The following is a 13,252-nucleotide window of genomic DNA, read 5'->3' on the forward strand; positions in this document are numbered from 1 at the left end:
GCTTGATTGGCATAAACATGTTCCATGCCAAAGGGGAGATATGTAATTTAGATAGCAGAGGATTGATGTAAACAGAAGTTATTGGAATCAAATTGACAAGCTCCACATAAGCAGACTTTCACTATGTCTGATTCATATATTATAAACACTGTCAAAGTAAATATAAAAACATCACATAAATGATGGATAAACTTTTTAGAGTGCTAAGGAAAAAATATATTTGTGAGCACAAAGGTAATCTTCTGTCATTCATTCTAGTTATGTTTTTAATGGTTAGAATTCGAATACCAGAGCCTTTTGTACCCTCTAAAACTATGATGTGAGGTGGGGAGGGGAGAAGTGAAGGGGCAGCATTAACAACAACAAACATCTGATTTGCAGTATCAGGAAATCAATTTTTTTGTCCCGATGAGGTGTGTTAGCATGTACTCAGCACACTAATAAAATATTAAACTTTGGACACACTATAATAAATTGGCATTAGGTAATAATTCCAATTGGTCAGCAGCCATGAGGCTATCATAGGAAATCACCATGGACCAGAACTACTCTAATTTACTGTATGTCACAAATAGTACCAGCGTACTGCAAATGATAGTCTTTATAAAGTGCAGTACATCTCTGAAAAATGACTTTGGAAACCCGTAATGCAGTTTTACATATACTGTTTACTTGGTTACAAAGTTTAAAAAAAAATATATTTTTTTAAACTGCCAACATTACAATTTAAATCAGAGATCTTAGTCTAGACCCTCTTGCAATACTGCTAATAAATAATTGTCATGCTTTTTTCTTTCCGGCTTATGCTTCAGTACCATTAACAAAGATTCTGTTAATAAAATTCTGCTCTCGGTTGCATCTATGCAACATGTCTCTCTTCACTGGGAGCAGAATTTAGGCCCGGAATTATAACTTGATTAGCAATTATGTTAAAAATGCGCTAGCCAGAATTCACCCTAATCCCCAATAGCATTGTTGGATCTGCATGGATAACTGGAAGAAAAGGTGGTTAAAAAAAAATTGGTGGAAAAAACGGTCTGCAATTCTGGCTCTGAATATACATGGTTCAGCAATTCTGTTGAGTAAGAAAGTGCTGGGTTTTTACTTAACTGTTTTCCAGAATTGAGCCACATTTTATAATAGCTGCTACAGATTTGCTGCCTTTTTATAAGAATTTTTTTCTGTAACAGTGTTCTAAGCTAGTACTAAAAATTGCTTTGTTTCCTTTAAAAATGCCATTCTCTTAGAGGAGAGGTCACTTAGCTATACAGTATGTGTTATGGCAACATGGGTAGAAAATTTAGAAAGGCACTGATTACATAACACGTTAGCGGTTAACTCTCAATTTGCTGCCCATCCAAGCACAAACTCATCATATGCTGCTGTTGGTGGTTCTGAGACCCAGGTTGTATATGTATTCTCAGAATTTTTCAGAAATGGTGGAAGTGCCTGTTTACACTATAACAAGTCCTTTGGGTGAGATAACACAGGGCTGGTCTACACTACACAGCTAGGTCAACGTAAGGCAGCTTACATTGACCTAATTATGACAGTGTCTACACTACAGCCTTGTCCTACTGATGTAACTGCCCTATTATACTGACATCATAACTCCACCTTCACGAGAGGCGTAGGGCTAGGGTGACCAGATGTCTTGATTTTTATAGGGACAGTCCTGATTTTTGGGTCTTTTTCTTATATAGGCTCCTATTACCTTCCACCTCCGTCCCGATTTTTCACATTTGCTGTCTGGTCACCCTACGTAGGGCTTATGTTGGTGTAGGTGGGGTGACGCAGTGTCTGTGTAGACACTGCCTTACTTAGGTCCCCTATTGACTGTCTTGTCAATTTCATGGCAGAAGCAGTGAAATTGGCAAGAAAGCTGGGCAGCTAGAGCACCGCTGCCCCCGCTCCTCTGGAGAGCTGGGTGGCTGGACCTGCTCCCAGCTGGGAGGTGGGGGGAGAATGAACCCTGCTCCTGGCTGGGATATGGGGCAAGAAGCCTGGACGGCTGGACCCCACTCCCAGCTGGGAGCTGAGGTGAGAGGCGAGGAGGCTCACCCCTCCCCTGCTACTGATGGGGAAGTGCGAGGTCAGAAGCCTCCAGTGGCTTTCCCGCTCCCCATCGGGAGCCAGGCTATCTCGTCAATTTCATGGCTCCCAACCACAAAATTGGCAAGGCTCCCTGGCTCCTGGTGGGGAGTGGGGTGCAGACTGCCGGGAGCCTGGGGCACAGCTGGGTCCTGGCAGGGAGCTGCCAACAGAGCTGAGGAACTGCTCTTTTCCCACTCTGGGGGAGAGGGATAGCTCAGTGGTTTGAGCATTGGCTTGTTAATCCAGGGTTGTGAGTTCAATCCTTGAGGGGGCCACTTAGGGATCTGGGGCAAAAATTGGTCCTGCTAGTGAAGGCAGGGGGCTGGACTCGATGACCTTTCGAGGTCTCTTCCAGTTCTAGGAGATTGGTATATCTCCAATTAAAAAAAAAAAAAAGTTTCAGTCTGCTAGGTCACCTTTGAGTGTGTGGCTAACCAGTTACAAAATATACCTAATCTGTTTGGGGCTAAATTTGAAACAGTATTTTGGCTTTGAAAAGAAACTTTAAAGCGCTTAAAAAGTTAGCTGTGTGGTAGAGGGAACCATCCGGCATGTGCTAGAAGGACGGAAACCTCCGTAGGCTTTGTGTTCAAACCAGAAATGAACTTCTCTTAATGTTAAATCCCATTCTATTCCAAGTTTAAATAGAAGAACTTGTTTAAAAAAAAAAGTAGATAAAGACAATTGATTAAGCTTGTTTTTTCAGTCCACTGACTCTCCCCCACTCCATCCCTTCCAAACTGGATAATACACCCATTGGTCCAAGTGAAATAGCTACTTTTTAGACCTATTCAAACATCTTAGTTTTGGCTGGAGGCTCCCTTTCCCCCTCTGCTTTCCAGACCCTGTTGAATCTGGCTTTCTGGTTGTCTGATGATTTTTTTTTTAAATTAAATCTCTGTCACCTGCCTTTCACTTAGCACCATTGTCCCAGTTGCTGCAAGGCAGCCATGTTGCCAACTTTGTTGAGGGTTTTTTTTTTCCCCCTTTTATTGTGAATCTTGAGATATTTGGTGTTGGGGGTGGGGGGAAGGTCTCTGACCTTAACTGATTTGAGAATCTTAGCTTCCATTTAGGCCCCCCAACCCTCCCCCCCCCAAAAAACCCCAAAACCTTCTAGCCCTCATAGTTGCAGAGAAAAGCTTGAAAACATGAACTCTAGAGGCTCAAAAAGCAAATAGAAACAAAATTGTTTTAAAAATCTCACAATTTCTAAGTAAAATTCATGGCTTTTTGGGATGTGACTCGTGTCTCTTGAACGGTTGGAGTTGGCAATACTGAGACAGGGAGGAAGCAGAAAAAGTCAGTGTTGCCAACTCTTGCGTTTTTTATCAAAGTCTCTCTGTAGTTGGTGTTCTTCTTAAAGCGCCAGCTCTTGGAGTCTTCTGTTGACATGAAAATCTGGCTTTCGTTAGGGGAAAAGATGTCCTTGTGGTTGCAGAGACAAACTTAAAAATGTGCCACGAGTGCACCATAAAGGCTCAAAATGCAGAAGGCAAATAAAAAGAACCTAAAATATAGTATTTTCAAAAATCTGCTGATGTCGTCATAGCCATCATCTTTTGTTTTAGCCAATCTCATGATGTTTTGGGGCCTGACCTTTTTTTATTGCTTGGGGTCACAGTGATTCAGCGTAACATACTGTAGACTAGTCTGAATATGAATGAGGAGATTGTAATAACCTTTGACTGTTCTGTGAATCGTAATTCTGGCTAATACAGCACACTTTATGCATTTCAATATGATAAATGTAATTCAGAAAAAAAACCTCCCACAATATCAGCTCAGAATAATTCAATTTAAGTAATTCAGATAAAAATACTTTTGGGATTTATGCAGTTAATCTAGAGAATATTACAGTGCCAACTCTCAGTTGAGATTTTTAAAATATCAAAATATTTTTCAAGTCAGTATTTTTTAAATGTCAGATGAATGGGGAGGAAAACAAAGCATGTCAGGTCTCTGTTGACTGAGCATCTAGCAAATAGATACAAGTATACACCACTCCAGACATTTACGTCTTAAACACTGTGGGTAAGAGAAGAATAACACTTGAGGGAAAAATGACTGAGTTCAGTGTTGAAAAGCCACCGATTAAAAGAGTGTAAGCAACAATATATTATAATACAAACTCTTGCACGCATCTTGAGGTTCTAATAATATCACAAACCACCGAGTTTTACAGATGATTTCTTAAAGTATCTATTATTCTGACCCTAGTTAGTATTTGAGGACACATTTTAAAATGTTCAGTGACTAGGAAAAAAAAATCTTGACCATGTTTTGTATTTTACAGTAGGTATAATTGATGATGATGATGATGATAAGTTTGTCGGGGGATGAGGATGTGGTAAGTGAATCAGCTCTGACCAACACCGTAATCTTTTTGCACGGTTTACAGAGTTTTGGTTTTGGGGTTTTAAATCCTTAAGGCTGCAAAAATGACAAAAGTCCTGAAAACTTACATCTCTGATATTTATGATCTTGATAAAATTTACAGGAGTGAAAGCAAAATGGCAGGAAACAGCCTTGTTCTACCAATCGTGCTTTGGGGTCGCAAAGCTCCCACACACTGCATATCAGCCATACTGTTAATGGATGATGTTTCAATGATTGTCACAGGATGTCATGATGGACAGATATCTCTCTGGGACCTTTCATTAAATCTAGAAGTAAGTCTAAATCTTTAATTTAATATTTCTGTATTGAGAGGTGCATATCATTGTCCTGAAATGGGACAATGAATTATTCTTTGGTGTAATTCTGTCTGTTCCAGAAAATATGCAATTGTTTTCACACTGCTCCTTTATCCCTCCCCTCTTTCTCACAACTAATCCCTGATTTTGCACAATGAACAACTCAGTGTTATGTAAAGAGCTTGATCTACAATAAATAATTTTAGCCAGTACAGCTAATTTAATATACTGCAGTTCTTATAGTAAAGATGCCTTAACTGTTAAATCTTTTTAAAAATTCTCCTCAAAAAGAGTATTTGTACTGGCTAAACAAGTTGAATAACACCTCAGTTATGCAGTTGTAGTTTGCACCTGCAAATCAGATTAGCTATCCATGCAGGATTTCTGTTGGCCAAAAACTCTAAACCCTAGTGCCTCGTATTAATTATTGATATTCATAGGCTTTTTTCCCCAGAAATTTTTGATTTTTTTAAAAATAAAAAATCATTGCAACATGGAAAATCAGTAAATCCAGCTGAAGATTGGTATCTCGTGTCACTTGTTTCCGGGCCTTTTAGTTTTGGGGAACAAACTGCTAGATAAATTTGACATGAATGACGACTGTAGGTAAACTTTTTAGTTGGGGTTTGAAGCGAGTAATTGCTCATCTCAGCTGACAGCTGGTAGCTGAAATGAGCGTTCTCACACATGCCTTTCCAATCCTCATTCCGTGGAAGCTAATGTTGACTAGGGTAATTAATTTTTTAAAGCCAATATTTCCCTTCCCATGTCTGATGACTTTTCTTGACCCAGAAGCTGGAAAAGCTGCTGCATTTCTTTCAGCTTCAGCTGATTGGTTTATGAAAACAGACATCGAATCTTGGAAATTTACATTTAATGTGCTTTTTAAAAAGTTAGTATTTAAAAAACATCTGTATTCTTTAACCTTTATTTCTGTAGAAACAGGATCAGAAGGGGGATTAGTGGTTGAAATTGAGACTGCTTACTTACAGGTTTCAGCTGCTGACACTCTCAGCTGCAAGTGCCCATCTCAAATGGCCTGTTATGGCCTATAGTGATTTGTTGGAAACAAATAGTTCTTAGTTAAAAAGCAATCCTCTTATAAAAGCAGTAACACAAATCAGGCAGTGGTGTGATATTGGATAACTGTGGTTCTCAAGCAGTTAAAGGCAGTTGTTTTTTGAACCCATGCCCATGCAAAACATGCAAGTGTTTAGTACAACCACAAATCTTTGGGGGGAGTGTATATTTTTAACAGAGGAAATACTAGCTATAGGACATGAAGTAGATATGATCTTTCATAAATTTGAATAATTTTTTGTTTTATTTTAAACTTTAAATTTAAAACCCTTAATTTTGGGGAAGGACATGGTTTAATGAAAACTATGAGTTAATTATTTTTGTAGCATTACAGCATGACTTATCCAAATTTAGCATCCAATTAAAAAACCCTTGGTAGAGCCAGTTTGAATAAAGTTATGGGTCTTTCAAATACTTTCATTCCAGCACCTGTTGGCAGTTGGTTCTCTTGCACAGCAGATCAGCTTGTCATAGAGCTAGCTTGTCATAAAATACTCATACTTTTAAAATATGATATTACCACAGCTGCACTAATAATGCATCTGTATAAATAAAAACCTCTGAAAAACTTTTCTTGTCTTTCTGGTTATGTGATTAACTGCTCTGCTAATAGTAGGTACAGTGAGTTTACTGTATACTTTACTTCTGTAATTCTAGATTAATCCCAGAGCGCTGCTGTTTGGTCACACAGCTTCAATTACATGTTTGTCCAAAGCCTCTGCTTCCAGTGAAAAACAGTATATAGTGAGTGCATCTGAAAGTGGGTGAGTTTTTTCTATAGATTAAGTAATATGTAGATTTGTTGATTTAAAATAAAGGAAATTTAGAGATGGAAGAGAGAGGGAGATCAGATCACTTACACTGGAAAGGGGTACTCTATTGTAAGTTTCCTAAAGTATTTTTATCTAGTCCTTTAAACATCCTACTTCCAAATAGTCTATGTGATGGGACTTCTCTAACCTAAGAGCTTGATTTTTTCTTTTTAAATTGCCATTAGACCTAGAAGTAAGTCTAAACCTTGTATTTAATCTTTCTGTATTTAAGGTGTGTATCATTGTCCTGAAAGCAGATTTTATTCTTTGGTGTAAATATGTCTGTTCCAGAAAGCATCTGATTGTTTTCACACTGCTCCTTCATTCCACCCCCTTTCTCTTTCTCACAACCAATCCCTGATTTTGCACCATGAACAACTCATTGTTATACCAAGAGATTGGTTTACAGCAGATAATATAGCCAGTAAAGCCTACTTAATTTACACTGGAGTTCTTATAGTAAAGATGCCTTAAATTTTAAGTCTTTCTTTTTTTCTTAATTCTCCTCAAAAAGAGTGGTTTTTACTAGCTAAACAATTTGAATAACACCTCATTATGCAGTTGTTGTTTGCATCTGCAAATCAGATTGGCTATCCATGCAGGATTTCTGTTGGCCAAAAACTGATTGTCTTGAAATTGTGGCAAATCCAGATACCCTCATTGTGATGAATAGGAAACAGTTGCCTATGTAGGTGGACTCAAGCTTAGTTCTCATTTAACAACCAAATGCCCATTGCTTCTGAGAGACACGCTTTTAAATTGGAACAATGAGCAGGCTGTTGTTTTTACTCATCATGCATTTTCTTGTCTGTGGTCAAGCTCTCAGTGACTTCAGCAGGTTCAAGGATGACCAGGTGTCCCGATTTTATAGGGACAGTCCTGATATTTGGGGCTTTTTCTTATATAGGCACCTATTACCCCCCACCCCGCCCCGATTTTTCACCCTAGTAGGTGCAGGATAGTCCTACTACAGCTTGTTGGTGGGGAATAATTTGTATAAACTAATATGTAGTTTAAATTTAATTTCTTTTCTGTCATTTTATTCATTCAGTTCTCCTTTGTTCACTCTTGACGCTTTTCTCATTAGTTTGAAAAGGATAATTTTGGATTTTTTTTATTTTTAAATAAAGCATATTATTGGGTAAATTGAGTAATAGTTCAGTGTAATGCAAAGGATTTAAACACAGAACTCCTACTGACATTAATTAAAATTAGTTGTGATGCAATCACATGGTACTATGCTGAAAAATTATTCCATAAGGTAAACAATGCTTTAATTAAAAACAAAAAAATTGAAACAAAAAACCAAACAACCCCCAAATGATACTGTAGCAACTGAAAAGAAAAATGTGTAACGTAAGTTATATTGCACATTTATGTTTTAAAATCTGTTGATGTACTGGTAAAATGCAGCTTCTTCATTTGAACTATTTTATTCTGAGGTTTGATGAATCTGTAGAATGTGACTGTACTTTATTTGACTATTGAATAGAAGGTAACCAAATATCCAAGTATCTATCCAGGGCTGCTCGGAGGATTGAGGCAGCCTGGGGCAAAGTTGGGGAGCTGCGGCGCTTGTACTTGCCCGTCTGCAGTCTGGGTCTTTGGCGGTGGGGGGCCTTTCAGTCGCTCCGCGTCTTTGGCAGCACTGAAGGGCCTCCCGCCGCCGAAATACCGCCGAAGACCCGGAGCGACTGCCCTGCTTGCCCTCCCCCTCTCCCGGGCGGCCCTGTATCTATCTGTCCTTTGTCTATTTTGCTGTGTATGTAATTGGTGTGTTGATCTTTCTATAACCACAACCTCCATATATTTTGAGACATTCCTCTATGGTTGGACTATTTTTTTCTTTTTCCAGTGGAGACTACCAATAGCAGAGTAGCTACTAGTAGATGAAAGATTAATTTTCCATTTTCTCTCTTGTGACCATTTCCTCTAGGAAGCCCTAGGAGAATTACCAAGGATAATAAATATCCAACAATTGATATTTGGTTATGGATTGCGTCCCAATACTCTCTAATGACTACATGTCCATCACAGATGCATAAAATCTCCTCTTTCACTACAAGTTTGCCAGCATTTATCCCCATTCTCTCTCCCCGCCCCCTCTCCCACCCACCTCACTTGTATGAGATGGCATTGAAACAGTAGCTTAAATTTTATTTATTGTGCTACAGACTGAGATTGCTGGTCCTCTTTTTCTAGTTCAAATCCCATTTCTCTGGGTAACTTGTCTGTCTACATCCTTTTCCCAGTATGTCATCTATGGGCATGATTTTGTTAGGAAAATTGTCTGCAAAGATTGATATAAAGTAGTAAATTATTTGTTTTCTAATTGACTGGATGCCATCACTTCTTTTAAAGTTAGCTTTCTGTATAAAACAGGTTTTCCATAGTGCTGAGAAACATAATGCCTGACTTGAAAGTACTGGTACTAGGGGAGAATGGGCCAGTCAAAGTTAATTTTGATCTCCAAATAAGTTACAGAAGTTTCTTTACTGAATAACTGTGTGTATTCTATGACTCTCCCAATCTTTGAATCTCTCTGGTTTGTGATTAGGGTTAAGATCTGGATTATTTGCAATGGGTGTCATTGGTGAGGAAAAATAATTTATCTCTAGTTCTATCCCAAACCCATAGAGTTGGTTAAGGATGTGTGTAAATTTTTGTAATGTATGATTTTTTTAAAAACTATTTTATTAAACAAATCCAGTTTGATCTAAATTTATATAAGATGAGAGCACAGACTGCAGTTGACTAGTGATATTTACACTATGCAATTTTCTTGTTCAATAAAGACCCAATGTATGGCTGCATTATATCACCCCTGCTCTGCTACTGCTTTGAGATGGCTGGCTTGATAGTACCATAAAATATTTGGAACAGCTAGTCCACCCTGTTTAATGGGTCTGTCCAAAGTATCTGAACTCAGTCTTGGTCTTTTCTTGTAGAATTTATATGGAATAGCATCCTCTGTATTCCTGTTAGAGTTTTTTTCGGAATAATCAAAGGAAAACTTTGAAAGAAGAAGAATATCCTTGGCAGAATGTTCATTTTAACTGTCACTGTTCTCCCACCCAAGAAATTGCATACTTCCCCCAGCACTACAAATCTTTTTTCATTTGCTAAAGTAGTGGTTTGACAATTAATCAGAGCACTCTTCTAGGTTGTTTTTGAGAGTTGAGCTTCCAAGTATCTTATAGAATTGTTGCCCAGTACCCAAATGTTTTCTTGAGGAGTGATGTTTCAGAGTTTGGCTAATGTATGGCTAGCATTTCAGTTTTGGTGTAATTTACTTTAAATCCAATACCAAAGTTGTGGATTTCTTTAGCAACTAATTTTAGTAAAATACTTTGTTTTAGGTAAAAATATTATTATATCTGCATATAATGCTGTTTTCTGATGCGTTCCTGCAAGTTTTATTCCTGTGATAGATTTGTTGTTCTTTATCCTCTGTGGAAAAAGTCTCTCCATGGCCAGTGCAAAAAGTAGAGAAGACATTGGACATCCCTGCCTAGGCCCTCTGTGCAATTCAAATAGGGGAGATTTAGCCCATTAACTCTCAGAGCTGCTTTTGGCTGGTGTAGAAAAGCAGATATCCATTTAAGGAACTGGTGGCCAAAATCCATATGGCACAAGCCTTGAAACAAGGAAATTCCACTCTATTCTATCAAAGGTTTTCTCTGAGTCTAGTGATTAAAAAAAGAAATGGATCTTTTTTTAATCTGGCATTATGGATAATTCCAGGTACCCTCCAAATCTGTCTATTCTTAAAAAATACAGCTTGATCAGGATTTATATAAGATGGAGCACAGATGGCAATTGGCTAGCTAGTATTTTTGCTAAAATCTTTTTAGTGATTCAGTAGTGATAAGGGCTGTGAGGAGCTGCTTAAGGTAAGGTCTTTTCTATCTTTAGGGAGAAGAACCACAGTAGCTTTTTTCATAGATTGAGGAAGTTCCTCCCCTAACAGAATAGCGTTGAAGGTGCCTCTCAAGAGACCCAGCAATACCTCCTTAAATACCTGGTAAAATTCTGCTGGCAAGCCATTAGGTCGTGGAATTTTACCACTGTTCATACTTGCTATTACCTCTAGGATTTCTTCTTTTGTTATTTCTTTATCTAAAGTTTCTTTATCAATGTTGTTTATCTTTGGTGAACTTACTACTTCCAGATATTTTTGAATAACTTCAGAGGTTGGGGTATCTGAGGTATGGATATTTTTATAATAAACAGCTAAAGTAGCACATTTTATCAGAGTGTGTAACTATCTTTTGCTGATTTTCCCCCCCCCTCCGCCCGATAATCGATGGAAGATGATGCTCTTGAATACCTTAAAGCTTTTAGCCAATAGACTATCACTTTTATTTCCTTTTTCATAAAACTTGTGATTTGTAAACCTAAGGCTTTTTCAGTGGCATCTCTCCTCAACATATACATTTCCCCCCAATCTTAATTAGTTATGTTGTTTTTGTGGGATTTTTTTGAACCTGCATCTTTTATGAATGTCTTGAGACCTTTTAATCTCCTGTGCTAATTCTATTTTTTTCTTGAACTTCCTTTTTTTTTTTCAATTGAGTGGCTGTGCTTGTCAACTGCCTCCCAGAGAAGGCCTCTTTTTTATTTTGTCTGTATAATTTATTTGAAAGTATTGAATAGTGTCCTGCAATCTGCAATAGTGCTGCAATCTGATCTTTGTTTTGGAGAAGCAAGCAGTTCATTTTCCAAAAAAGTGACCTTTGTGACCCATACCCAGGGGCAGCTCCAGGCCCCAGCACGCCAAGCGCGTGCTTGGGGCAGCATGCCGCGGGGGGCGCTTTGCCGGTCGCCGGGAGGGCGGCAGGCGGCCTGCGGGAGGTCCACCGGAGCCGCGGGAACTGCGACCGGCAGAGCACCCCCACCCTGGCGTGCCGCCGTGCTTGGGGCGGCGAAATGGCTAGAGCCGCCCCTGCCCATACCAGACAGAAAATATTACTTTAGCTGGTGCATGATCTGACCATGTAATGTTGACAACTATTGCAGAACTCGTCTGCTTCGTTAGGGATTTAAGGATTAACATTAGCGTTATTCTGGTTTGTAACGGATGATGGTATGAATAAAGTGTATAATATCTTTCCCCTGGATGCAGTTCTCTCCAGCAATCTGAGAGAGTGAATTGTTGTAACAAGGAAGTTAGTGCTGCATCTGCTTGTCCAGCCACCTTGTCTTATTTAAAAAAAAAAAAAAAAGATCTGTCCCAGTAAGGATTCGGTGTGCATTTGAAGTCTCCTCAAAGTATAATTTTCCTTTTCCCAAAGTGTGGCAGTGTTTTAAAGAAATCATTAAAAAAGATTTTTGCTTTTGGTTGGGAGTATAACTGATATTAAAAACCCAGCAATTGTCCCCTTCAACCATGTAAATTGTCCCTCCGTATCCTTAAATTGATCTTTAATTTGAAAAGATATGTTTACTATGCCCGCTAGTCTGTTCTTTTCTTTGGTTGAAGCAAAAAATGTCTGCTGAAACCAATTAGCTTTCACGACTGTAATTTATCCATCCTGAAATGAGTTTATTGAACAAGAATAATGTGTGTGATTTTTTTTTTTTTAAATTCTATTCTACCATGGCTTTTTTCCCTGTTAACGACATCATTTAGCCCTTTTACATTCAAAGATGTCACCTTAGGAAGACCATTGAGAGTTGTTGTTTAGCTTATTGAAAAACTTGAAATAATTGTGGTAGTTAGCTGTTTGATGTCTTGTATCCGTCTCTGGTCAGTGTCTCACCTGTATCTGATTATGCTGAATTCATGATTATAGCTTGGTTTCTGTTTGTAAACTTCCATATATATTTCTTGTATTAATTTCCCCCGCACACACCCCACATCCTGACTTTTCCCTCTCCTCTCCTGCATTCCACTTACTCTAAAACTGCAAATAACATATCAACATAACATTTAAAACAATCCCCAAATGACTGTGCTTTGCTGAACTCTGTACTCTCCCTATGAATGCTTGGACTGCTTCTCTTGCAATCCAGAGGAGGTACAATCTTATTTTCTAGGACTTTGACCCTCAACCTTAGGGATAGATTACATCTGTTATGGGGAGGATTTACACAGAACCCCTAAACACTCTTCCTCATCCCCTCTTTATTTTCTCCAATATCCTCCATCCTTGGGATTCCTTCCTGCCCCTTCCTCTTATTGTCCTTTTATTTCATCTGTGTTTTAAAATACAGAACCCAGCTATTAATGATCACCCCCAATTAAAGCAAATTCATACTATTTCCTTTATAGCATTTACATAGTTATTATTCAACTGTTCATTCCTGGTGACTCCCAAGAAGTCCCTACTGGTTAGTCTTTAGGTTATTCTCAGGTATCCAAGTTCTCTTGTTCAGCTTCACTACTGCCATTGCCAATACGGTCGCTAGAGACTTTCTTTTGTCTTGTCTTTTCTTTCCTATATTCTTTTTTCAGGATTTCACTCTTTGCCAAGAGTTTTTCATAAGCTTATCTGTAATTACTACCTATGCAGAGTCGTCTTGTACATATGAAATTTGGATTTTTATCCCAAGTGGCTGGAGTGTTCC

At 38.5% G+C, this 13,252-nt stretch overlaps 1 protein-coding gene across 3 annotated transcripts in view; it reads left to right on the forward strand.

Annotated features, from left to right (window-relative positions):
- The window catches only part of WDR7 (WD repeat domain 7), a 349,222-nt gene that overhangs the window by 17,923 nt on the left and 318,047 nt on the right, over positions 1 to 13,252 (forward strand). For all 3 annotated transcript variants that reach the window (XM_045021793.1, XR_006580538.1, XR_006580539.1), the window contains exons 2-3: positions 4,595 to 4,766; positions 6,528 to 6,634. In XM_045021793.1, coding sequence (XP_044877728.1) covers positions 4,608 to 4,766; positions 6,528 to 6,634 — 266 coding nt within the window. In that variant the 5' untranslated portion in view covers positions 4,595 to 4,607. The remainder of the gene's footprint in view (positions 1 to 4,594; positions 4,767 to 6,527; positions 6,635 to 13,252) is intronic.

Source organism: Mauremys mutica, chromosome 6 (genome assembly GCF_020497125.1).
Source record: "Mauremys mutica isolate MM-2020 ecotype Southern chromosome 6, ASM2049712v1, whole genome shotgun sequence".
NCBI classification, from domain to species: Eukaryota; Metazoa; Chordata; order Testudines; family Geoemydidae; genus Mauremys; species Mauremys mutica.